Here is a 26,059-nt window from a genome sequence, read left to right on the forward strand (position 1 = left end):
CCGTGGCGAGGACCACAGGGCAAGTCGGACAACACCACTTGATGCAGGAGCCATTGTCTTTTTCAAGCTCAAAGGTAACCACTGATGAGTCTACTGGACACTCTACCTGCTCTGACAAATGAACAAATGACTCCTCAAAACCTGCAAAAGACCATCCGACTGACTTTTGACCAGATGGTGGAACATTCATGCGTGTGTTCACCAAACACGCCTGTGAATCTGTTGGGGTGGGACAGTCTTGTCAAAACAGGAGACGGCAGACTGGATGCCATGCTGGACACCACAGCCGACCCCCACTGCAGAAAGGGCCCTGAAACGCCAGGTGGTTTCGTTAATTTCAGGTTTGAAGCCTGGATTCCTGTGTTTGAAGCCTCCGAATGGTCTGACCTGTACACTCTATTATGACAGAGAGCATGATTAACAGTAAGAAGTATTTCAGCAGGTAGAAGACCACACGTGGCATTTGAACTACACTGACATATATTAACCCTGAGGGCGAGCGGCTTATTGTGCATTCATACACTCACAAATGCAATGATACTAGCTGTCAGACACAGCTGTATCTCACATAGGATTAGACTAAGCAGGACATTAACAACACATTGGTTAAATTGTGTTTTTTCAGGTGTTCACTTTCCTCCCTCAATAAAAATGTACAGGTTAATTTTGCCGATCAACAACTGAGCAGAGAGGAGACGGCTCATGAAGATGCAGAGGTGATGTTAAAACGCTCTCTGATGCTTCATGGTCCACAGGTTCAGTTGATGTTGGTTCATTCTTCATCGTCCCCCCGGTGGTGATTCAGGTAACTACAGGAGCACAGGTTTTTAGATCTCAGTGCAGCTGAGTGACTGATGCAGATGAAGGGAGGAAGGAAACTCAGTCTGGGCTGTAGAACTATGGTGTCATTGAATATTCGTATTCTTCATGGTGTACTTCTTTGAAACCGGTTTTAAAAGTAAGTGGATTGCATATGATTTAAGCTAATGTTAATTTAAGTTGATGACGTCACCATTATTATAAAACCTATCCGTCCCTGATCCATATTGCATGCTGTCACCTTTAACCTCACAAGGTGTGTTGTTTGTTGCTATTGACTTGGCACACGTTTTCTTTTAATGGAATCATTACATAAAAATAGCAGACCATTGTTCGCATTATAGTACAGAGGGGTTCATAAAATCCTTCTTGCATTTTTAATCACTGTTTAAAGTCTCTCTGACAGAACATTATGCTATAAGAGGTTTGTGTTTTCATGATGTAGGCTGATGGCCTCCTGCTGGCAGCACCAACTGCTGAACTCTGCCTGCAATTAATGAAAGATCTTCTGTTGCAGTTGTATTATTTCTTCTTGTGACCTTGCCTTTTACAGGAGCGTGGACAGGACGCCTGTTCACCTTATCGATACACCAAACTGTTTATTGTTTTTATGTTCTTGCTTTACATTTAATTCGTTTTATGTGTTTGTCCTGGAGCTTAGCCCCAGGCCAAGAGAGGGAGGTAGACAAAAGAGGTCTTAATGATTAAAAGAAGGACATTATTTTATTATCGTTTAAATGTATTTGTCTAGAAAGAATGTTTAAATAGTAACACAGATTGACCATTTTTAAAATTTTAAAGCTTTGTGTGTCTGTTCATCTGATTTTCTCTCATCCACAGCAAGGATGAGTAGGTTCTACGACTGGGTCATTAGACAACAGCCCATAATAAACTTTTTTCTTTTTCTTGAATTTGTATTTTCCCCACTTGTGTTCTTCATAAAACAGCACGAGGGGAAGCAGACCTTTGAGAAGAGAAATGTGGTGGACCTTTTCCATCATATTTTCTCTTACTGCGCATGCGTAAATTGATTCTTGTCTCATTGTCTTTTGTGTTTTATTGTTTTTTATTTTTTATTTTTTAATTTCCTGACCCTAACACTAACAAAGACTTAGACCCACAGCAGAATCATCTTGGCAGAACAGTACCACAGCAGTGGACACCCCAAGTCCTTTTGCAGCCGTTCTGTTGTATCAGATGTGTCAGATCTCTAACAGGCTTATTGAGAAGTCCATAGGAGGCCAGGTCCAAGCTTGCCAGAGCTTGTGGGACATGCAGAAGGAGGACGCGAGTGTTCGAGGCCCGGAATGACCTTTTTTGGACTTTGTTACATTTTACAAAATTGCTTGCTGTTATGTTTGACAATTTTCTTTTCTCTTTTCATCGTCTGTGTGATTTTGTTCTGCTTTAACATTTCTCAATTCCCCCCCTTAATTCCAGGTGTTCCTTTTCCTTACAGGAAGTGCTATTTTATTGTCTTTGTATCTTTTACTTTTTAGAATAATTTGAATTTTTATTTGTGCATTTTCTTTATTTACTATTTTTTGTCTTGTTCTTTGTAAACGCCAATGTGCCAAAGATCCAATGAAGCATGAGTGTCCTTAGGGACGGTCGCCGATGAGGCTCGGGGCCTTAGCATGCATTTTTCCTGTCCAACTGAATGTTTCTTAAAGATCATTAATGCAAGCTCCACAGGTTTTTCGCTGCTAAACTCATAAACGGATCATCAACACCTTTGAAATGCACATTGGTTCTGTTTATATATTGTGAGGGCTCGAGACCACAGCTGTTTTGATTGCATGATGTGATAATGTGTTTTTATTTTTTGTGTGACCTCACTTCGTGAGGTCAAGAGAGGGAAACTGAAGGAATTTATTTTTTGTGGTCATTTCTCCTAGGTTTTTATCTTTTTATTTCATTGAAGGTTTTCTTTCTGGTTTACTGTGTGTGGGTTTCAGTCATTTCAATTAAAAGGGACTTCCTGGTAATTGCATATGTAAAGAGGTTTCAGGAATGCAGCTCCAACCTCCAACCCCCTTCAGGAGAAAATGGTCTTTGATCTTCTGGGGCCATTTGGTTGTAGGTCTGACTTGGATCATAAATCAATCATCTCAATCCCTGGGAACCGCCACAGGCATCTGCTCCCGTGTGGGGAACAAAGGTGTATTGTCTACTGTATGTTAAGAAGATCCGGCCACACGTGGGGGCCACCTAGGGAGCCATTTGGTTGCGGGACCATGTCAGTCTGGGAGGTGACTTCAGACGCGGGAAAACGGATGCTGACTCCTAACATGGACTGACAGAAGTGGGCAGGCTCCCTGCCAGCCAATCTCTAGCGACCAGAGGCGGAGATTCGGCGGCCATCTTGCTCCCGGGGGAGGATGTTCTGCCCACATGCTTAAAAGTCTGAACTCAAGGAATTTTCCTGTGTCTCTCCAGACAAGCTGCATGTGAATTCGGAATGTAACCTCTTGCGTATTGCAGGCCTTGATTTTGGACACCCAGATCGATCTGTTTTTATTTTACTCTGTTTTTACTCTGTTTTTTAGAAATATTGTTAGGGAATAAATTTGTTAATCTTTAATCCGGACGAATCCCGTGGTTTTCTTCTTCTCGACTTTATTGAACATGCAACAAAGGAAAGTAATCTCAAAGCGACAGATTATATTTTCCAACAGTACGCACGTCCTATGTTTCATCCGTACGCCACTTCTGACGCAAATCCTACGCAAAGTTTTATAAATGAGGCCCCCAATCCATACCGTTCTCGTATGTGAAATTGTCTGAAAACGTGTGCGTTTTTTTATGTTCCGCCCCGAAAAAATTCTGACTTCTTTGGTTACGTTAATTATGATAAGACATTTTTATCTCAATTTTATTTAATAAATCTTCTGATTTTATTAACCAAGTATTATATTCACAAATCAAAATTCAGCAATAAAGCTCCTAATTTTGTTGATTTACTAGCCCAAGTTAGAAGATGTTACTTACATTCCATTTCCCCCAGTACAAACAAAAAGCAATTAAAACGTATCACCTTGCCCAGCTGTATAATTTAATATAAGTTTATTTTTTTGCTTGTATATCCCCTGGCGTTTATTTTGAACATTCGATGTACAGTTTACTGTTCCTTGTTCTTTTGCTGTTTGTCACTTTTGTTCTGCATCAATAAAATAAAAAAAATAAAAAATTCTGACTTCCCAACATTAGTCCCCCCTCCTCCCCTCCCAGCCTTCTCCCCCTTAGATGCCTCCACGCCCCCTAAAGGAGGCGCCCCACAGTTTGATCTAAACTACAAGAAGAAATTCTGACAATTTGCTTTTAGTTCCTGTATTATTCACAAGATGTTGACAAAATGTTTGTCAGTTTGATGTTTGTTCTGTAAAACTTGAAAATATTAGAATTTTTGTGAAGAATTAATGTTTTGTTTTTAAATGGATTGAAATGATTTTTGTTTGTCTTTGAGTTTGTTCACCTAAGAGTTTCTAGCTGACATTTCAGAGAAAGTGGAGGTTAATCTGAAGTTGAGTTCAGATGAAATGTCTGTTTCAGAGAATCCATGAAGTTCCTGCTGGAAACCTGAAATGTTTGGAGAAACTCTAAATAAATGACAAACATGTTGAGATCCATGAAGACCACTGCCTCCAAACAAGTCATTTGTTCCTTTGAACCTTCACCCTTCTGTGTTTCATGGAGGATTTCCCACCAGGTGACCCAGCAGCCAGTAAAACTGAAGAGGAGCGGCTGTCGTCTGACCTTCAGCTGATCTGTAGATTCCCAGAATTCCTCAGTTTGGCATCAGTTCATCAACAGAGAATCATTTTGCTCTCAAATCCAGAGAAATGGAGGCATAAACATTATTGAACAATGAAAAGTTTGACAAATAATGAGCTTCTCAGTCCAAATGCAGTCAAATCTGTTCTTGCTCCTGTCTCTGGTGTGAAGAGGAGCAACCATTTCTCTTTCAGGGATGAAGATCCAGCGTTCACAGAGGATGATGGATTCTCAGCAGCTCCACACATTTTCAGCTCCCAGAGCTAAAAAGTGGATTTCAAACATCCCAGAGTTTCAGTCAATGAGTTTTCTTCTTTTTCTTAGCAAACTAACTGGGATTTGTTGAATCTACGTCCTGAAATCTCCAGAAATGTCCACAGTTGATCCAAGTGAGTTTCAGCTGGAATGATCCAAGTTTCCAGAAGCTTCAGTCTGGATCTCATTCTAGTGAGAGATGAACTAAAAAGAGCTGCTGCTCATTTGATTGTTGCTGCTTTACTTTCTACCAACATTTGGATCCAATATTAGAATAACAAGGATTTGTCTTCCTGTTTGTCTTTCATCCAAATGACTGAATTTCACCAAAGAAAAGTCATTTTCAACTCCAGAGACTCCCACAGTGAGACACCTACTGGCTGTTCTTTGTAACTGCAGCTTCTAGAAACGTCTTTGTTTCTGTTTTCATCTTTTCAAACAGTTTGTTTTCTTCACATGAAGCCTAAAGAAATGTCCTCAGAATGATGGAAAGAGTTTTTCTGCAGCTTGAAGCTTTTCTGGAAGATTTTCTTCTTTAGTGCAGAGAAATCTCTCATTTGATGAGACGGAGGAACTGCAGCAACGTTTCCTGGAAAACCTCCACATTTCATTGAAACCATGTTGGAACTTTGTCCATGAGGTCACATGGTCTGGAAGAAGCCCCAGTTCCAGCTGACAGAAGTCTGGTTCTGATCCATCAGATCTCACTAGCAACAGAACCAAACCTTCACGTGTTGCAGCAACAGTTTCCATGTTTGGGAGGATCTTCTGAAGAACAGCTCAGTTCCAGATCACATCATGATGTTTGATGTTTTCTTCATTCCAGGAAATCATCTGTGTCTCCTTTGATCTGTGCTGAGTCAGCACTTTGACTTCTTTTCAACTTTAGATCCATCATTTACAATCAAGGATTTATTGATAAATAGGATTTATTGACAGAAAATAAAGAGTAAATGTATTTATCATCCAGCAGTGATTGTAAGTCTTTTATTTTGAAATTCCTCAAGGATGATCATCATGGTGGGATTTCTAGATCTGCATGAACTCATCCTGAATCCAAAAGACACTGGAGCATCAAAGAATCCAACCCATCTCTGCCAACATGAGGCTCTTACTTTGAAAAGTCTCAGACTTCCTGCAGGGAAACAGGCTTTCTGCTGCTGCACTGACAGATGTGCACGAGCTTGAAAGAGCTTCCTGACTGAGGAGCTGCAGACTTTCTCCTGCAGAGCAGCAGCTGACTTCAGCATCGTCATGGGAACACAGTCTGCTGCTGCTTCTGGAAACATCTTCAAGGCTGTGGTGGGACTTGTTGGTCTGGAGGACAGATTCTCTGAGCAAATGCTGCTTCAGCTTCAAGCTTCAGCTCTTTTCTTCTGGCAGAGCTTAGAAGAAATGGAAACCTCCTTTGTTCTGACTGTTTGCTCCAAATCCCAGATTCAGGAATTCCTCCAAGAAGTTCAGCTCAGAGATCATCAGCAGAGAAAAGCCTGAAGTTCTGATGGAAAATGACAACAGAACATGATCAATATTATTGATCCACATGGAATCCAGAAGAAACTCTGAGGTGAAGACATGAAGACACAAGCTTCAGAGACATGAGGAGAAGTCAGAGTGGATTCCTTCTGGACTTTCTTCTCACATCTTCTCTTCAGGACATCTTTGTCTTTGATCCTTCAAATCTTCTGAAATCTGATCATCCATGGATTGTTTTTGTGGGATCAGATCCAGAGTTGCTGAAAGTTCTGCTGCCCTCTGCTGGTCAAAGTGTCCAAACAGCAGAGAGGAGGTTCTCTGGGATTCATTGGAGTCCAGATTCTCCTGGATGTGAACAGTCAACAGAAGAGTCCTTCTCAGAGCAGCATTGAGGATCTGTTCTGTCCGGCTGAGAGCGCTCCCTGCTGGTAGGAGACAGAACCACATCAGCTGCTTTTCTTTGGCCGTTCAGAAACAGTCTGGAGACTCTAAAAAACCTCCACTTCCTGAAGCAAACGGATGCAGAGCATCATGTTTGATCCTCTTCCTTCAGAAACGGCTCCATTGTTCCATCGCTCAGCAGTTTGACTAAAGCAGCTGAGAGTCTTGATGCAAACAAACCTCAGCAGCTCATCCAGAACGCCATGACAGAAGCACATGCAGCAGCACGTGCACGCTCCCAGAGAACAGCAGCTGATCCAAGTCCTGACTTTGAGGTGAGACCTTTCTGTTCTGCTTGGACCACACTTCAACATGAACTTCATTTCCCATCATTCCATCTGTCAGGAGAGAACAGCTGCAATCAGCTTCCTTCAGGAATGACTGCAGGTAGAAGGATCTTTCATTCTTCAGCACCACCAGGACCCACATCCAGCCCATCAACAGCCAGAACATCAGTGACATCAGCGTCTGATCTTCATCACATCATCATCATCAAAGGACCACCTCTACGTTTTTACAATCTGATGGATTTCAGTCTTTCTACAGCTTCTCATCAACTGGATTGTCAAATATTTTAATTTCCTGTTTTATGTTTTAAATGTTGAAGAAAAATCTTTCCAGTTTTAAAAAGATGAGACTAATAAAGTTCTTGGAAAGACCCTGTCTGCTGCAGGACCTGTGCAGGTGCATTGTGGGTAATAATGTTCTGTTTGGGATATTTGCTGGATTCTGGATGTTGACAGTTGTGTTGGTCTTGATTGTTTACCGTTGTGGTTTGGATGTTTGTTGTTATTTGTAGCACAGCTGAGTAGGTTCTTCATAGACAACATGTTGCTCTGCCAATGTGCCTTTGGGCCAACTTGATTGGGCTGTTTGGAAGAATAATGAGGATAAATGAGAGCCTCCATCAGATCATGTTTCTGCTGTTTTTCAGAACTGCATCTGAACCTGAAAGCTGTCTGTCATATTTATGCAGCCTTTTTCAATAGAAACTGATCCAAACTGCAGATTCTATTGATTTCTCCATCAGATTTATGTCTAGGGGTGTAACGATACGCTAAAATCTCCATTCGGTTCCATTCAGAGTCTCATAGGGCTCTGTTCCATACGTTTCGGTTCTTACGGCTGTTTAACAAATCTGCCTGATATGAACTTCTATTTTATGAACTATTATTTTATTATTATGTATGGTGTGTGTTTGTGTGACTTTTTATCTTCCACTATGAAGCTGTCTAACCTGATCATAGTTGGTGATTTTAACATACACATTAATGATGACTCTGACCTCTTTGCCAGAGGTTTCAGTCTCATGGACTCTTTTAATTCTATTCAGTATGTGTCTGGGTCCACACATGTTAAAGGTGGCAAACTCAACCTTATTTTTACATTAGCTGTGCAACTTTCTGTTGACCTTTTTTTCTGAGCAATAAAAAAAAAAAAAACGCCCCTCTCACCCTCCGTGGGTGGTTTCTCCTCCAAGCTCGGGTCCTCTACCAGAGGCCTGGGAGCTTGAGGGTCCTGCGCAGTATCTTAGCTGTTCCTAGCACTGCGCTTTTCTGGACTGAGAGGTCTGAGGTCTTTCCAGGTATCTGTTTTGCTCACTCCTCCAGCTTGGGGGTTACTGCCCGAGTGCTCCAATTACCACAGGCACCACTGTCACCTTCACTTTCCATGCTTTCTCCAGTTCTTCTCTGAGTCCCTGGTATTTCTCCAGTTTCTCATGTTCCTTTTTCCTGATGTTTCCATCGCTTGGCACTGCCACATCCACCACAACGGCTTTCCTCTGTTCTTTATCCACCACTACAATGTCTGGTTGGTTTGCCATTACCATCCTATCAGTCTGGATCTGGAAGTCCGACAGGATCTTTTTTTTAATTTTTCTTTTACTTGTCCTGTCCAACAGCTAGGCAGGCAGATGAGAGCTGAGGGCCTCCTGTGTTGGACATATTTTACTTTAACAAGAGGGGTTATTAATCTTCAGACAAACCAAAGGTATGACTGAATAAACCCCTTTTGTAATTGAGGCCAAACTTTATTAATTTCAACCATGATTGAAAATCTTTGGTGTTGGACCGGACGGAAAAGGAAAGAAGGGAAGAAGAGGGAGGGATGTCAGGGGGGGGGGGGGGGGGGTGATAGTGAGAGGGGGGGGGGGGGTAAGACCATGAAGCAGCATAGAGCAGACAGGTTTACTGGTTGTTTATCATTACGGTACGGTTCAAATGTAGTACAAAACAACATCTTTTTCAACTCCTTTTGTGTTGCTTGTCTTTATTTCCCCATTTTACACAAAAATGCATGAATCTTCTAGACTCGTATTACAGGGGGGTCAAACTCAGTGAGACAGGGGGCCTGAATCCAAAACATGCTTTAAGGCCCTTACACACCGGGACGGATTTCGCGCGTGATATTCACCGACGTTTAATGCCTCTTCACTAAACAAAGGGCACCAATGTGAGTGTGCACACCGACGCGAAAATTGGTAGGACTTCTTGATATCAGCCACTTCAGTTATGGTCCGGTGGTACATCCCATGCAGGGGTTTGTCTTCCCATGAGGATCTGTCCTCCAGCACTGTATCATCTACTCTCCATTGCCTGAGACATTCACTGAGCACACTGTCATTTGGGGCCTTGAGCTTGATGTACTCATGGATCTTGGATGTTTCATCCTGGATAGTGGCTTCTACGCTCACTAGTCCTCGGCCTCCTTCCTTGCGGCTAGCATACAGTCTCAGGGTGCTGGATTTGGGATGGAACCCTCCATGCATGGTGAGGAGCTTTCGTGTTTTAACATCTGTGGTCTGCATCTCTTCCTTTGGCCATCTTATTATTCCTGCAGGGTATCTGATAACTGGCAGTGCGTAGCTGTTTATTGCCTGGGTCTTATTTTTGCCATTGAGCTGGCTTCTCAGGACTTGCCTTACTCGTTGGAGGTATTTAGCTGTTGCAGCTTTCCTTGTTGCCTGCTCCAGGTTGCCATTTGCCTGTGGAATTCCAAGGTACTTGTAACTGTCCTCGATGTCTGCTATTGTTCCTTCTGGGAGTGAGACCCCTCCTGTGTGGACTACCTTGCCTCTCTTTGTCACCATCTGGTTGCATTTCTCGAGCCCGAATGACATCCCAATGTCAGTACTGTAGATCCTGGTGGTGTGGATCAGGGAGTCAATGTCACGCTTGCTCTTAGCATATAGCTTGATGTCATCCATGTATAGGAGGTGACTGATGTTCGCCCCATTTCTGAGTCGGGATCCATAGCCAGTCTTGGTGATTATTTGGCTGAGGGGGTTCAGACCTATGCAGAACAGCAGTGGGGACAGAGCATCACCTTGGTATATCCCACATTTGATGGACACTTGTGCAAGTGGCTTCCCATTGGCTTCAAGGGTGGTTTTCCACAGCTTCATTGAGTTTCCTATGAAGGCTCTTAGAGCCCTGTTGATGTTGTACAGCTCCAAGCATTCAGTGATCCATGTGTGTGGCATTGAGTCATAGGCCTTCTTGTAATCAATCAAGGCTGTGCACAGGTTGGTGTGTCGTGACTTGCAGTCTTGAGCGACTGTACTGCCGACCAGGAGTTGGTGTTTGGCTCCTCTGGAGTCTCTACCAATGCCCTTCTGTGTGTTACTCATGAATTGATCCATGTGCCTATGTATCTTGGTTGCAATGATGCCTGACATGAGCTTCCATGTTGTGGACAGACAGGTTATTGGCCGGTAGTTGGATGGGACTGCACCCTTTGATGGATCCTTCTGGATAGGGATCGTTCACCCTTCCATTAGCCATTCGGGGTGAGTCCCATCTCTTAGCAGCTGGTTCATTTGTGCTGCCAGGCGCTCGTGGAGTGCGGTAAGCTTATTTAGCCAGTAGGCATGTATCATGTCAGGGCCCGGTGTTGTCCAGTTCTTCATACCTGAGACTCTTTCTTGGATGTCTGCAACTGTGATGGTTACTGGATTCTGTTCAGGGAGATTGCTATGTTCTTTTCTCAGAGAGACCAGCCACTGGGCATTGCTGTTATGTGCTGTCTCTTTCTCCCATATACTTTTCCAGTACTGTTCAGTTTCTAGCCTTAGTGAGTCTGCTCGGCTGTTTTGACCCTGCCACTGAGCGTACACTTTTGCAGGTTGAGTTGCGAAGAGCCTGTTTATTCGTCTGGCTTCATTGTCTCTTGTGTACCTCTTTAGGCGGCTGCTCAAGGCTAGGAGCCTTTGTTTGGCAGTTTCCAGTGCTTCAGGTATGGGCATCTGGCTGTATCTCTTAGGTACTTGCTTTCTCATTGTACCTCTTTGAGCCTCTGTCAGCTTACTCACATCCTTCCGAGTTGCCTTGATTTTGGCCTCTAACCGTTGCTTCCATGGTGGGTACTGTTTTCTTCCATGGTTGTTCTTTTAGCCAAGCATCTCAAAGATCACTGCTGCTGAAGTGTAAACCAGTTCATTGGTTTCTGTGATGTTTGTGGTAGGAATTGCCCTCAATGCTTCATTCACAGTTTCCAGTAGACTTTCAGGCGGTACATCACTTAACTGTTGTAGCTGGTGTCGGGGTTGCTTAGTGTTCATTGTAGACATGGTTTTGTCTTTCAGGTCAGTTGCTGCCTTGCTCAGCGGAATTGTGGTTGTTGGGGCTGTGTACCCAATCTCAGGGTGGGAGTGTGGTATAACCTCCTCTCTGACCTGTTGTTCTGGCTCTCCCGTGGCATTGTATTGTATCGCTTCAATCTCAAGTTGTGATAGGAGTTGCCGTTTGTGTATGTTAGAGCACTGGGCTACCAGTTGTTTGGCAGTTAGTATTGATTGTGGGTTTCGAAGCATCCATTCATTCCACATTCTCTGCATGTAACCCCTCTGGGTGGGATTACTTGAGTAGTAGCATTCTAACAGAACCTTGTTCTCACATCTAGTCCATTTCCGTCTTGTTCCCCTCACTGGGTGATGTTAATTGCCCGTCATTGTTATGGTAATTGCAGCCGTGTCCAAGGTAATGGCCCCATTTCCATTTTCACCATTACCATTAATTGTTCGTTCCGCCCTGGGAATCGAACCTGGGTTTTACAAAAGGATTTACAAAAAATTGTTAACCAACTTTTTGTGTCAGGAACACTTTTTATTTGTTGACTACATAAATAACCCCTTGATAATAAAACAGATCAGTGGATTGACCTGTTCTCTAGCACCTCCATCAGACCAAACTTTTAAATTAGAATGAATGTTTCTTTAAAAATATTAATTAAAATCTTCTCAAATTAACTGACAACATTAATGACCATATTAGTTTTAACCCCATTGGTTTTGGTGATGATATGACCTTTGCTGTAGTGCCACCATCAGGTTAAAATTTCAGTTTTAGAGTTAGTGGATCTTGAAAATTTTTCATCAAAATGTTTTCTAAATTGGGGGCGCTTTCATAACTTTCACAGAATAATGCATATTGGCTGATGTTTGTGACCCCCTTTCCTTTTATGAACATATGTATTTACTTATTTTTATCTCCTGTTTTGTGACATATTTGTGGTTAATAACTATAAAGTCTCACTCACCCCTCCTCTTTAGTTATGCGGGCTTGGTATCAGCAGTGGCAGAGTTAGAGAGTTCTTTTTCCCCCATTTTTTTCTTCCTTTTTTAAATGTTTTTGTGTGAAACAGAAAATCATAATAAGAACATAAGTCAGATAATCAGAACGTGGAACACTTCTTTATGCCCAAAGTTGAGTTTTTAGTCTGCACAGTAGTGCAGAGACAGGATGTGCAGAGAGTTGGTGCATGCTCCTTGCAGACACATTTCTTGCTAAGAGTGTGTCCCACCAGACACACAGTCAGCCATGTTGAAGACATAGTCATTATTCGAGCTCTTTATTTGAGAGATGTGATGCGATAAAACTGTATTTATCCCAGGATGGGAAGATTCAGTTGTCTGGTGCAGCAGCAAAAGTGACCTTCAGTTAAGTAAAGTGACCTTCAAGTGTTACAGTTCAACAATATAATATATATATATATAGATATAGATATATAGAAATAGATATATAGATATATTATAAAATGTATAACCATCAATTGAAAATATTTTACTTGAGATGATAATTTTAGAGTAAGCATGTGTAGTTGGAAAGACTTGGATATGATCAACTCACAAGCCTACATTGGCTTTCTCATTTTGGCAGGATTTCACACCACGAGAAATATCAAAGTTCTCGTGGGAATAGTTGTTTTCCCCACCCCCCTGTTATGCATCAACTCAAAAGTATCAACTCTGGGGGGGGCGCTCGTGTGCAGTGATGGAGTAGACGTGTTTTCCCGAGGCTCTTCATCGGTCTTCTATATTTGCATATCTTTCCTACATCTGTAATCAAGTTCCTTGCCAAACTATTGCCTATGCTGCTGTAAAATTCTTCAACATCATTTTTGAAGATGGGACCCAAGAAAGATGATGCGCGCGGCCAAACAACGCCGTCCTCTGCCGCTAGCGTTAGCAACGATGCTATATTAGCTGCTTTTTATAAATATGCCGCTGACATGGCTAAAGTTTCGCTGCAAATGGATGAGATGAAGAAGTCTATGGAGGGCCATTTGGATACTATCGAAGCCCATTTTTCGGCTTTGCAGGACGCCAAGTACAGCGACGGCTGGACGACCTGGAGGAAACTGTGTCCCAGACGGATGTTCACATCACCGCACTGGAAGCTACATGTGCTGAGCTAAGGCAAGGCAAGGCAAGTTTATTTGTATAGCACAATTCGTACACAAAGTAATTCAAGGTGCTTCACAAAACAGAAAACTGCATTAAAATCACAATACATCATAGAAATAATCAACGTAAAATTTACTTTAAAAAGAGAAGAAAAAAATTGAAAAATGATTTAAAAATAAAGGAAGGAAAAGAAAGAAAAGTGCAGATAGGACCTTTCAGTCATATACACGGCTAAACAGAAATGTTTTAAGTCTATATTTGAACATGAACACAGAAGAGGCCTGTCTTACGACTTCAGGGAGGCTGCTCCAGTATGGAAGCGATTATGTAGCATAAATAAAAAGCAAAGTCAAAACCAGAAATGCTTTTTCATTTTCATTTTTTGACTCAAAAATATAATGAAAAAGCAATCCACCAAAATGCTTTTTCATTTCTTTCCTCAACACAGCTTATTCTGTCACTTAATTAAAATTAAAATGAAAATGGTATTTGACATTTCATTTTCAAGACGTTCTCTGTTAAATGTGTAGCATAATTCATTTAGAAATGTCTAATTTGACAATTAAAATGGATTAATAGAAATGCTTTTTAATTTTCAAAATGAAGCTGCATTTTTTGACTCAAAATTAAAAAGAAAAAGCAATATTTCAAAATGCTTTTTCATTTTATACCTATAACCGCTTATTCTGTGTCATAATTAAAACTAAAATGCAAAGAGGGGATTGCATTTGCATTTTAACATCCACCCCGCGCACCTTGTCACAATATTCATTTCGAAAAAGCAATAGCAGAGGGGAGGCGGGGCGATGACGTCACTGCTTTTTCCGTGTGTCCGGCTGCTGACTGACGCACACACACGCACCAGGAGCAGACTGTGTTAGCAGCAGAGACGAGGGTTTTGTGATGGTTGTGAACTTATGAGTTTCCACAGCTTCTCAGGACTACATAGCAGCATGTCCCCCTTCTGCGGTCCTCCTCCGGACGCACCGCGGACAAGCTTTGTTCTTCAGACCGCCAGCTGCCTTCGCACAGCGGAGCGCGAAGCTCCGATGATCGCTGAAGGCGGAAATGCTGCTGCGATCTGAGAAACCATCATATGAATTTGTGTTTCCAGTGGTGTCCAGAACAAAATAAAGACTTATGTAATGCCCAGATATTTACACCTTGATCTGCAGCTTCGCGGTGAATTTGCTGTTTGATTTATTAAGATCCAGGAATCCAGGTTTGAGCAGGCCGGGTCCAGCGGTTTTTTAACAGGACCCGGTTTTACGTAATCTTAATGTGAAAAATGCAGCGGAAAGTTCCTTTAGTGCCCTCGTGAATCAGAAGCTCTGAATCGCAACCCAACTTCAGCGTCGTCTGACCGCACGGATTTACAAATATATGACCGAGCAGAGCAGGCCGTAAAATATTAGCACAACTGTAATAAAAGCACATTATGAAGATAGTCTCCTGCAGCTTCGTGCTGAGTGTGTTTTTGGTCCAACCAGCAACGTTTAGCATGGAGAAATCTGCTGTCTGTTGATGGAGCTCCAGCTGTCATCGAACAGCAAATTCACCGAAGCTGCAGATCAAGGTGTAACTATCTAGGAATTACATCAGTCTTTATTTTGTTCTGGACACCACTGGAAACACAAATTCATATGATGGTTTCTCAGATCGCAGCAGCATTTCCGCCTTCAATCATCGGAGCTTCGCGCTCCGCTGTGCGAAGGCAGCTGGCGGTCCGAAGAACAAAAGCTTGTCCGCGGTGCGTCCGGAGGAGGACCGCAGAAGGCAGACATGCTGCTATGTAGTCCTGAGAAGCTGTGGAAACTCATAAGTTCACAACCAACTCAAAGCCGTCTTCTCTGCTGCTAACACAGTCTGCTCCTGGTGTGTGTGTGTGCGTCAGTCAGCAGCCGGACACACGGAGAAAGCAGTGACATCATCGCCCCGCCTCCCCTCTGCTAATGCTTTTTCGAAATGAATATTGTGACAAGGTGCGCGGGGTGGATGTTAAAATGCAAATGCAATCCCCTCTTTGCATTTAGTTTTAATTGTGACACAGAATAAGCGGTTTTAAGTATAAAATGAAAAAGCATTTTGAAATATTGCTTTTTCTTTTTAATTTTGAGTCAAAAAATGCAGCTTCATTTTGAAAATTAAAAAGCATTTCTGTTAATCCATTTTAATTGTCAAATTAGACATTTCTAAATGAATTATGCTACACATTTACCATGGACCTTTTTGAAAATGAAATGTCGAATACCATTTTATTTAGCATTTTAATTAAGTGACAGAAAAAGCTGGGTTGAAGTATAAAATGATAAACCATTTTGAAGTATTGCTTTTTCTTTTTAATTTTGAGTCAAAAAATGCAGCTTCATTTTGAAAATTAAAAGGCATTTCTATTAATCCATTTTAATTGTCAAATTAGACATTTCTAAATGAATTATGCTAAACATTTACCATGGAACGTCTTGAAAATGAAATGTCAAATACCATTTTCATTTTAATTAAGTGACAGAATAAGCAGTGTTGAGGAAGGAAATGAAAAAGCATTTTGGTGGTTTGCTTTTTCATTATATTTTTGAGTCAAAAAATGCTTTTTCATTTTGAAAATGAAAAAGCATTTCTGGTTTTGACTTTGCTTTTTATTTATGCTACATAATCGCTTCCATACTCCAGATTTTAGCTGCAGAATATTGAAACGCTGATTCCCCTTGTTTTGTTCTGACTCTGTGTATCAACAGGAGGCCGGCCCCTGAGGTCCTCAGAGTACGAGATGGTTCATATGGCACTAACATGTCAGAGATGTACTTTGGTGCTCGGCCATGGAGAGACTTGTACACAAGCAGAGCTGCTTTGAAGTCTATTCTTTGAGGTACAGGGAGCCAGTGCAGAGACCTGAGCACAGGACTAATGTGATCATACTTCCTGGTTCTGGTCAGGACTCGAGCAGCAGCATTCTGGATGTACTGAAGCTGTTTTACAGCTCGTTTGGAGAGGCCGGTGAGCAGGCCGTTACAGTAGTCTAACCTACTGGAGACAAATGCATGAATAAGTATCCCCAGGTCTGGCTTTGACATTATGTTTTTGATTTTGGCAATGTTTTTCAGATGGTAAAATGCTGCTGATGTTACTGACTTGATATGGCTGTTAAAGTTCAGGTCAGAGTCCATGATTACCCCTAGATTTCTGACTTGATTTGAGGGTTTAAGAGACAGAGAATGAAGGTAGCTGCTGACACTCTTTGTTTCTGTGGGCCAAAATAATAACTTCGGTCTTGTTTGAGTTTAGCTGGAAAAAGTTGTTCTGCATCCACGCACTGATCTGTTGGAGGCAGTGGCTGAGTAAATCCACCGGCCCATATTCACCTGTTGTCAGTGACACAGTCTGTGCAAAAGGATCCAATGATCAACAGTATCAAAGGCAGCACTCAGGTCTAGCAGGATTAAGACAGAGACTTTGCCATCATCAGTGTTCAGGCGGATGTCGTTGGTTACCTTGATAAGAGCAGTTTCTGTGCTATGATGGGGTCTAAAACCTGACTGGAAAACTGTGAAGGAAATTGTTTTAGTATTATCATTGTGTAAATGTATTTGTTTAAATGTGTGTTTAAATGTTAACTCAGATTGACCTTTTCTGAAAACAGTTGTGTGTTTGTTCATCTGCTTCTCATCCCAATCCCAGCAAGAGAGGGGGGTTTACGACACACTGTCCTTAACTGATAAGGGATACTGTTTGAAGTTAGAATCCAACCAAAAGGGTCATTTGACGACACCCCCTAATGAACTTTTCTCTTTGTCTTGAAAATCTTACCTCCTTCTTGTGTTCTTAATAAAAGCAGCACGAGGAGAGGCAGACCTTTGAGAAGAGAAACGTGGTAGACGTTTTCTGTCACTCTTGCTCCTCTCCCTCGTGCATGAGAAACTTGATTCTTGTTGTGGTTTGTTGTTTATAATTGTGTTTTTCTTTAATGTCTAGATGCATTTATCTGACAAAAACATCAAATGAATTGTTTAATAAGAGAAAAATCAGTGAGCTGTTGGTAGACAACTTTTTCAAGGACTTTTCCTAAAAATGGCAGATTAGAGATAGGTCTGTAATTATTCAGTACAGTGGGATCAAGACCGCTCTTCTTCAGGAGGGGTTTAATGACTGCATTTTTTAAGGCCCCTGGAAATATTCCAGATTGAAGAGACATGTTAACTAGGAACAAAACCAAAAAAATAAACAAAATTTAAAAACCAAGACGGTACAAAGGTGAACCGAAAGTGCCATACTACGTGTACCGTTACACCCCTATTACTTGACCTAACAAAGTATATATTGCAGTCACTACTGTGTGTTTATATATATTTATTAAATGTTCACTGATCACATTAAAAGTGTTAGAATTAAAGATGTATAAAAACATTTCAACCATAATGAAGACATTCAAGAATTAGCTCTAATGACTCAAAAAAAAAACTCATTTCTATTTGCAGGTACATCAAAAACAATTCATTTTGTGAAAAAGTTGGACATATTTTGTCAGCAGTAAAACTCTTTGTCTAATGTCTTTAGACAAAGATTCAAATGTATTGATCCATTACTATTTTTGCTTTTGATGTAGAGAACATGAAAACCTAAAAAAATTCATAGAAAGTAAGAATATCATATAACAATAAATTAGTAGAAAACTTCATTTCTACACAGTAAATACTCACTTGTGCCTCCCTCTAATGAAGTTACTTCATAAATATGGTATGGAGGCCATCAGATTTTTCCCTCCTGTAAAATAAAGTCTTTGACTGTGGTGCAGAGGTTGAGGTGTCGACCTCTCATCAGAAAAGTTTAGAATTTAGAGTTTACACTAACTCCTTTATTACATTGTTTGTAAAGAGAAAGTTTTGTGAGTTCTCATGTGTCTTTTGAGATTAGATAAATCATTAAAACCTTTTTTACATTCTTTACAAAAAAAAGGCTTTTCTCCTGTATGAGTTCTCATGTGTGATTTGAGACCAGAAGCATGACTAAAACTTTTAGCACATTCTTTACAAGAAAAAGGCTTTTCTCCTGTATGAGTTCTCATGTGTGATTTGAGACCAGAAGCATGACTAAAACTTTTAGCACATTCTTTACAAGAAAAAGGCTTTTCTCCTGTATGAGTTCTCATGTGTGATTTGAGACCAGAAGCATGACTAAAACTTTTAGCACATTCTTTACAAGAAAAAGAACTCTCTCCTGTGTGAGTTATCATGTGTATTTTAAGACTAGCCGCATGGCGAAAACTTGTATCACATTCTTTACAAGAAAAAGGCATTTCCGCTGTGTGAGTTGTCATGTGTGTTTTGAGAGCAGATATTTGATTAAAACTTTTATTACATTCTTTACAAGAAAAAGGCTTTTCTCCTGTGTGAGTTCTCATGTGTGTTTTGAGAGTAGATACATAACGGAAACTTTTGTCACATTCTTTACAAGAAAAAGGCTTTTCTCCTGTGTGAGTTCCCATGTGTATCTTGAGAGTAGATCTGTGACTAAAACATTTATTACATTCTTCACAAGAAAAAGGCCTTTCTCCTGTGTGAGTTTTCATGTGTGTTTTGAGATTAGATACATAACGGAAACTTTTGTCACATTCTTTACAAGAAAAAGGCTTTTCTCCTGTGTGAGTTCTCATGTGTGTTTTGAGAGTAAATACATAACGGAAACTTTTGTCACATTCTTTACAAGAAAAAGGCTTTTCTCCTGTGTGAGTTCTCATGTGTTTCTTGAGAGTAGATACATAACGGAAACTTTTGTCACATTCTTTACAAGAAAAAGGCTTTTCTCCTGTGTGAGTTCTCATGTGTGTTTTGAGATGATGTATATGACTAAAACTTTTTTTACATTCTTTACAAAAAAAAGGCCTTTCTCCTGTGTGAGTTCTCATGTGTTTCTTGAGAGAAGAAACATCACAAAAACTTTTTTTACATTCTTTACATGAAAAAGGCTTTTCTCCTGTGTGAGTTCTCATGTGTGATTTGAGAGTAGATAGATGACGAAAACTTTTTTTACATTCTTTACAAGAAAAAGGTTTTTCTCCTGTGTGAGTTCTCATGTGTGATTTAAGACCAGAACCCTCACGAAAACTTGCATCACATTCTTTACAATAAAAAGGCTTTTCTCCTGTGTGAGTTCTCATGTGTTTGTTGAGAGTAAATACATAACAAAAGCTTTTTTTACATTTTTTACAAGAAAAAGGCTTTTCTCCTGTGTGAGTTATCATGTGTTTGTTGAGAGTAGATACATCACGAAAACTTTTTTTACATTCTTTACAAGAAAAAGGCTTTTCTCCTGTGTGAGTTCTCATGTGTGATTTGAGATTAGATATACGACTAAAGCTTTTATTACATTCTTTACAAGAAAATCTCTTATCTTTTGCATGGATTCTTACGTGAATTCTGAACAGAGATATGTTACAAAAGCTTTTACCACATTCTTTACAGATATAACATCTTTCATCAGACCCAGTTTCCATGTAGTCAGGATTAGTAATTATTCTTGAGTTTTTACCAGACCCGATAGAGGAAAGTTTCTCTTCTTTTTGAGACTGTTTGTATTTCTTACCAAGATTTGTCTTCATGGGATTTTTTCTAACATTAGATTCACACTGACCTGCTGACATGTGAGAGCTGTCCACACTTTGGACATGACTTCTGTCCCTCCTTTTCCTCTGATCTCTGTTCTGTGGGTCTGTCTCTTCATCTGTAGTTGATGTTGGTTCTTCATGTTGGTTTCCTTCTTCATCCTGACTATCAGTTACATTATAGCTCTGCTGATTGTTTGGATCTGCTTCACTGTTCTCATCTTCCACATAAGTAGAAATCTCCATCAAGGTATCAGTCTCCTGCTTCAGATCAAGCTGATCATCCTGACTGATGCAGAGTTCCCCTGGTTCCTCTTTAATTTGTGGAGGTTCTAGTTTTTCCCATTCTTCTTGAATCTGTTGTGGTTCTGGTTCCTCCAGTTCTTCTTTAATCTGCTGTGGTTCTGTTTTTTCCTGTTCTTCTTTAATCTGTGGTTGTTCTGGTTCCTCCAGTTCTCCTTTAATCTGCGGTGCTTTTGGTTCCTTTTGTTCCTCTTTAATCTGTTTTGGTACTGGTTCATCCAGTTCTCCTTTAATCTGCGGTGCTTCTGGTTCCTTTTGTTCCTCTTTAATCTGTTGTGGTACTGGTTCATCCAGTTCTTCTTTAATCTGTGGTGCTTGTGGTTCCTCTTCAGTCACATAGTGCTGGGGGAGAACTGCAGGGACACAAACACAGAAAGAATCCCTTTATACTTTAAAATGACTTTACATCAGTGTGAACACAATCACCTTCACACTTATGCCACCAAATCCAAGGAGATGGTGGTGAACTTCCGGAGAAAAGGCCCGTACACACCGGGACGAATTTCGCCCGTGATATTCGCCGACATTTAAAGCCTCGTGACCTAAACAAAGGGCACCAATGTGAGTGTGCACACCGACGCGAAAAGCCGCGTCGAAAACTATACGACCAATGAGAATGGCGCTTTTGCACACGTGTCTGGAGCTTCTGAAGTTACAGTAAAACACAACTTGGGAGCGCTTCAACATCAAACTGCCTTTCTGAGCACATATACCAGCGAAGAAGATATACGCCAAGTAGCGTCTACACTGCCGCAAAGAAATAATGACTGACATTCTTAAATATCCCCGAACCAAGCATCAGTTGGAGCAACTGGTGCTTGAAATATTCATGTTTTCTTTGTTTGATTCTGACAAGCACCTAAATACTTGCTCTCTTCTTCTGAGTGAAAAGCGACTTTAAGAAGCGTAAAGTTGCGCGGAGCCACCTTGTGTACAGGGGTATTTCTGTTTACATTAAGCGCCATCTAACGTCAGGGAATGAAATTGCATGTTCGCTCGGCTCATCTTCAGCAAAAATCGCCTGGGTGTGAACACAAAAAAACGTGGTGAAAAACGCTGGCGAATAACGCCTGGCGAATATTCGTCCCGGTGTGTACGGGCCTAAAGGCTTCACAATCTCCACCAATGGTCATCAATAGGCTGGATGTGTAAAGGTACCTGGGTGTTCACATCAATAACAAACTGGACTGGTCAGACAACAAGGGTCCTGCTTCACCTTCTGAGGAGACTGAGGTCCTTTGGTGTGTGTAGGCCACCACTCAGGACTTTTATGAAACCGTGGTAGTTTCAGTGACCTTCTACGCAGTGGTCTGCTGGAGTGGTGGAATTACTGACAGGGACTAAAAGAAACTGGACAACCTGTTCAAGAGAGGTGACTCAGTCCTGAGCTGTTCCCTGGACTCGTTGTATGCATGACTACATTTACATAGAATTTACAATTTGATTTAATTTGGGCTAGGACGCTTTGACTCATTGAGGAACCTGAATGATTAAAAACTACAGAAAAGACTTAAGTTGCTAATGTGAATGTACTTACAAGGTACAGTGAATACAAAAACGGTGAATACAGTGAATCCAGAACCACAAAATATAAAACAAAGTTTAGTCCAGGTTTAAAGTCCTCCTCTCCATCACATCTTCATATGTGTCCATTATGCACTTGATTACAGAGCCAGCTCTTCTAGTAAATGTGTTCAGTCTATTCCCTCATAATTGTATCTGACATTATTCTTTGTAGAGTTTATAGAGAGATTTTGCCACAACCTACTTAGTAAAAATATCTGTGACTGTTAGAATGAACCTGCTGCTCCACACGAGCGAGCCGGGTCTCCGGGTCTGTTCTGCCAATAATAAAGCACCAGGCGCACAAATTAAAAAAAACTATAAGTGAACATGCACTTAATAATGATCATAACAATAATAAAAACAAGTTCAGAAGATACTCTGGCTCTACGTCGGAGCTCTGTTTGTTTACTACGGACCGCATAATATTTTCTTCTATTGTCCAGAAATTTGTTCAGACCAATCACTTTCTGACACGTCATCGGACCAACGGACAGCCAATCACATAATTTAATTTATTTAATAATTGTTGTGTGAGGCAGCGCCAGGCGAGGAACTCCTCGCCTGGCGAATGAATGGATTGTAGAAGCTTGGGCTAAGGCAGGGGTGCTCATTACGTCGATCGCGATCTACCGGTCGATCTTCAAAGACATGAAGGTAGATCGCGGGACAGAGAAGATAAAAAAAAAAAAAAGTACTTCTGAAAAAATCCCCCAGCCAATCAAAATCATCACCAAGAAGTACGGGACTTGATTGACATGCAGAACGGCCGATCGGACACAATCGGACACAACTCTCTGTCATCAGAGTTGCTCTCTGCCCCGCGTCACGTCAAGTTCCTGGCAGAAGACTGCTCCTCACAAGCGGAGTGTTTATTGAAGACGCCCCGCGTGTGTCCTCCTGCTATCCTGCGCCTTTGAAACGCCATGATGCTCCCCCCATTGCACGGTTTACAGCAGAGCATGACATACGATGGTTGCTGCTTTGTCTTTGTAATAAAACGGCGCATCTGTTAATACAAAAGTATCTTTGTGTAATCTCACTGTGTAGTTTTTAATCATCAGTATATAAACAATAATGTTTCTAATAAACATAACTAACAAACATTTACTAATAGTATTTTATATTTTTTTTTATAGGTATATCTTCAAGACATTGTCGATTCAAAAGTAGCTCACACGCCAAAAAAGTGTGAGCACCCCTGGGCTAAGGTGTCTGCTTGAACTGCTTTCATAGTGCCCAAAAAGCCGTTATCATTAAAGAGGAACCACGTGACAACGAGATGCACTATGATAATGACAAAAGGGAACCTCCTGTGTTTGATAGAAATTGAGTCCGGTGTAGGTACCAAAACTATTCGATCTGCGACAAGTGTTCGGGGTCTGTCGAGTAGTGCTGATGTCACCGTTGTCGACATTGAGACTCACCGGGATGTCAGAAGCAACGCAAGTGAAAGCCTTTGACTTAGATGGGCTTTAGGCAAATGTTGCAGCGTGGGGTCTCTTCCTTAACGTCTGTGGCAGCAAACCCAGACCAGTTCCACACAACAGAGGATTTTATTCCTTTCTTGGGAACAAACTTCCCACTCTCACCGGTAGCCATGCCGACGATGGCTGACTGGCATCCCGATGGAGAGACACCATCGTGATGTCACGCCCCCGCCACGCTGCAAGTCGACACCATGAGCTGTGGTTACATGTGCAAAATATTTTCATCACATTAATGGTCAGATTAGAATTTAACTGTGTACACGGGCCAACAAAAACTTTTTCCGATTATAACAAACGTTCACACGGGTCATGTTTTCGGTCGGAATAAATCCTTCGCACATGTGCAGTAATGTTTGAAATACCGGAAAAGGAAATGAGTTCCGTTGAGCGGCTACATACATAGATATGTGGCAGCTCCGTAATCTACAAGATGATCTTCTAAACGTGTTTTATTAATGTTACGGCTATTATGAAGCACCTGTTCGCTCATCATTTTAATTTTAATCCGTATGGTCAGTGCTTTTTTGTGGAAGATGGAGCTGCAATCTGAATCCTGGCTGAATGTAAATATGTGGGAATAACATCAGCCTTTATTTAGTCGGGACATGACTGGAAACACAAATCCATGTGATTGTTTGAATGGTTTCTAAGGACTGAGTGACATTTCTGGTTTGAAAAGCTCACACACTGCCCCAAAGCCGCTGTGGGTCCGAGCTCTGCCCGGACACACACTTTTAGACCCAAGCTGCAGGACGGATCCCAGTCCGAAGTCTCCATAACATAGCGCACACGTAACAAAGCATCCTCCCTTCAAACACAAAGTCCGTCGGCTCTGCTCAGAGACTCGGTCACTTGATTTACTAATCAAGAGTAGGAGCGGACTTCTTTTCTATTTTGTTTGTTTTTTTGTTTTGTTAAAGTCACTTCCCTCAGTTTATACTGGATCATCGCGGATGAGTCATTAGTTTGGAAATAAAATAAAAGAAGTAATAAAGTGAAATAACGAATAATAATTATATAATAACAAAAAATTAAAAATCCCCCCATCCGACGATATCATCCATCCCGATGGTTTGCTGCAAACATCGTCAAATGCCAATTTAAGGGACATCGCCCAACCAGGGCTCGACATAGCCATTTGTCCGCTGGCCCGGTCCTGTTTTTCGAGCAGCACAGACCACAAGACTTTATCTTTCACTTGTCTGCTCGGGCCACTAAAATATCTAACGGTTAATAAATTTTTCACCTTTTTCAATAAAGTTTATTTTGCGAAGACGTGTAGATTTACCTCGTCTTCATAATTCACTTTTTCTGCTAGTCCTGTGTTCAGACTTCAAGGGTTTCTATGGGAAACCCTTTATCACTCTTCTCCTCCTCTCCCGCCTGCGTGCGCGGCTGTCACTGCCGAGCTATGAGGGGCCGTATAAGACATTATTTATTCTGAACCATTCACATTCATACATTCTTGCTCTCACAGTCATATATACTCTCTTTCGCATACATATATTCTCTTACGCATCCATATATTCTCTCTCTCACATTAATACATTCTTGCTCTCACAGTCATATATACTCTCTTTCGCATACATATATTCTCTTACGCATCCATATATTCTCTCTCTCACATTCATACATTCTTGCTCTCAGTCATATATACTCTCTTTCGCATACATATATTCTCACTTGCACATCCATATATTCTCTCTCTCGCATGCATATATATTACTTTACACATACATACATTCTCACTCTCATTGTCACTCTTAAAAAAGAATGTATGTATGTGAAAGACAAGTATATATGAACGTGTGAGGAAGAGTTTATATGTGTGTGTGAGAGAGGAGTATGCATGAAACGGAAGTGACTTTGCATGAAAAGGAAGGCACTTTGAATGAAAAGGAAGGCACTTTGCATGAAACGGAAGGCAGATGATTTCTCGTGCTCTGATTGGACGAGAGGCCGCCACCTCCCATTTTGAACAGACGCTAACACGAACCAATAAGAAGGCCATCGGAACCTTAAGAAATATTTTATCTTCACCTCAAGTGGTCACAAATCTGTCTGCATCTCTAGAGACACAAAGGAATGTCTCAAACACCAATAATGGTAATAGAAGTGCCACCGAAACAGAAAATCCGTATCCACCTTATTCCTAGCCCCCATGAGCCTTTGCGTGAATTATGGGCGACACTTCCTGTAGACGCTGGAACACGCATTTACATTAAAACAAATTCCTCTTGTTTTCGATCCATAACTACATATAAATGTGGGAAAACCAGCTGTCATTTCTTAAAAAAGGCAACGGTGAGGTGGAGATGAAATATTTGTTAAGGTTCCGATGGCTGCAGGACCCCCGTGGCTACTTCTTGCCGGTTCGTTTTTTTTTTAAAAATAAACTTTATTAACAATATCTTGCACATACAAAATACCAAACACAAAACTCCACTGTGTGCAAAATACAATCTTCACGTTCGCCATGAGAATGAACAAAAAAAACATAATGATAACCATGTAAAACAGGTTATGCAAAAAGAAAACAAAAATAATAAGGCAAAGGAATCTGTTAAAGTTTCAGGAGAGACCATGTTTCAACTGTTCTGACAGCTTTTTTGTTAGTGGAAGATTTAATACTGTTCACATACAAAACCATTTCTTTCT

At 41.0% G+C, this 26,059-nt stretch overlaps 2 protein-coding genes across 5 annotated transcripts in view; one reads left to right on the forward strand and one right to left on the reverse strand.

Moving 5' to 3' along the window:
• Positions 1–13,756, forward strand: part of LOC144987836 (uncharacterized) — a 147,783-nt gene extending 134,027 nt beyond the window's left edge. Inside the window, exon 3 of the mRNA XM_078937384.1 lies at positions 13,366–13,756. Within this exon, the coding sequence (XP_078793510.1) occupies positions 13,366–13,490 (125 nt within the window). The 3' untranslated portion in view covers positions 13,491–13,756. The remainder of the gene's footprint in view (positions 1–13,365) is intronic.
• The window catches only part of LOC144987110 (uncharacterized), a 463,057-nt gene that overhangs the window by 99,105 nt on the left and 337,893 nt on the right, over positions 1–26,059 (reverse strand). For 3 of the 4 annotated variants that reach the window (XR_013650972.1, XR_013650970.1, XR_013650975.1), the window contains exon 2: positions 20,075–20,701. The gene's annotated coding sequence lies outside the window, so the exon portion shown is untranslated. Of the gene's footprint in view, positions 1–17,779; positions 20,702–26,059 lie in introns of those variants that run through there. The other variant, XR_013650974.1, reaches the window with a different exon arrangement.

Source organism: Oryzias latipes, chromosome 2 (assembly GCF_053564925.1).
Source record: "Oryzias latipes strain Hd-rR chromosome 2, Olatipes_Hd-rR_3.1".
NCBI lineage: Eukaryota > Metazoa > Chordata > Actinopteri > Beloniformes > Adrianichthyidae > Oryzias > Oryzias latipes.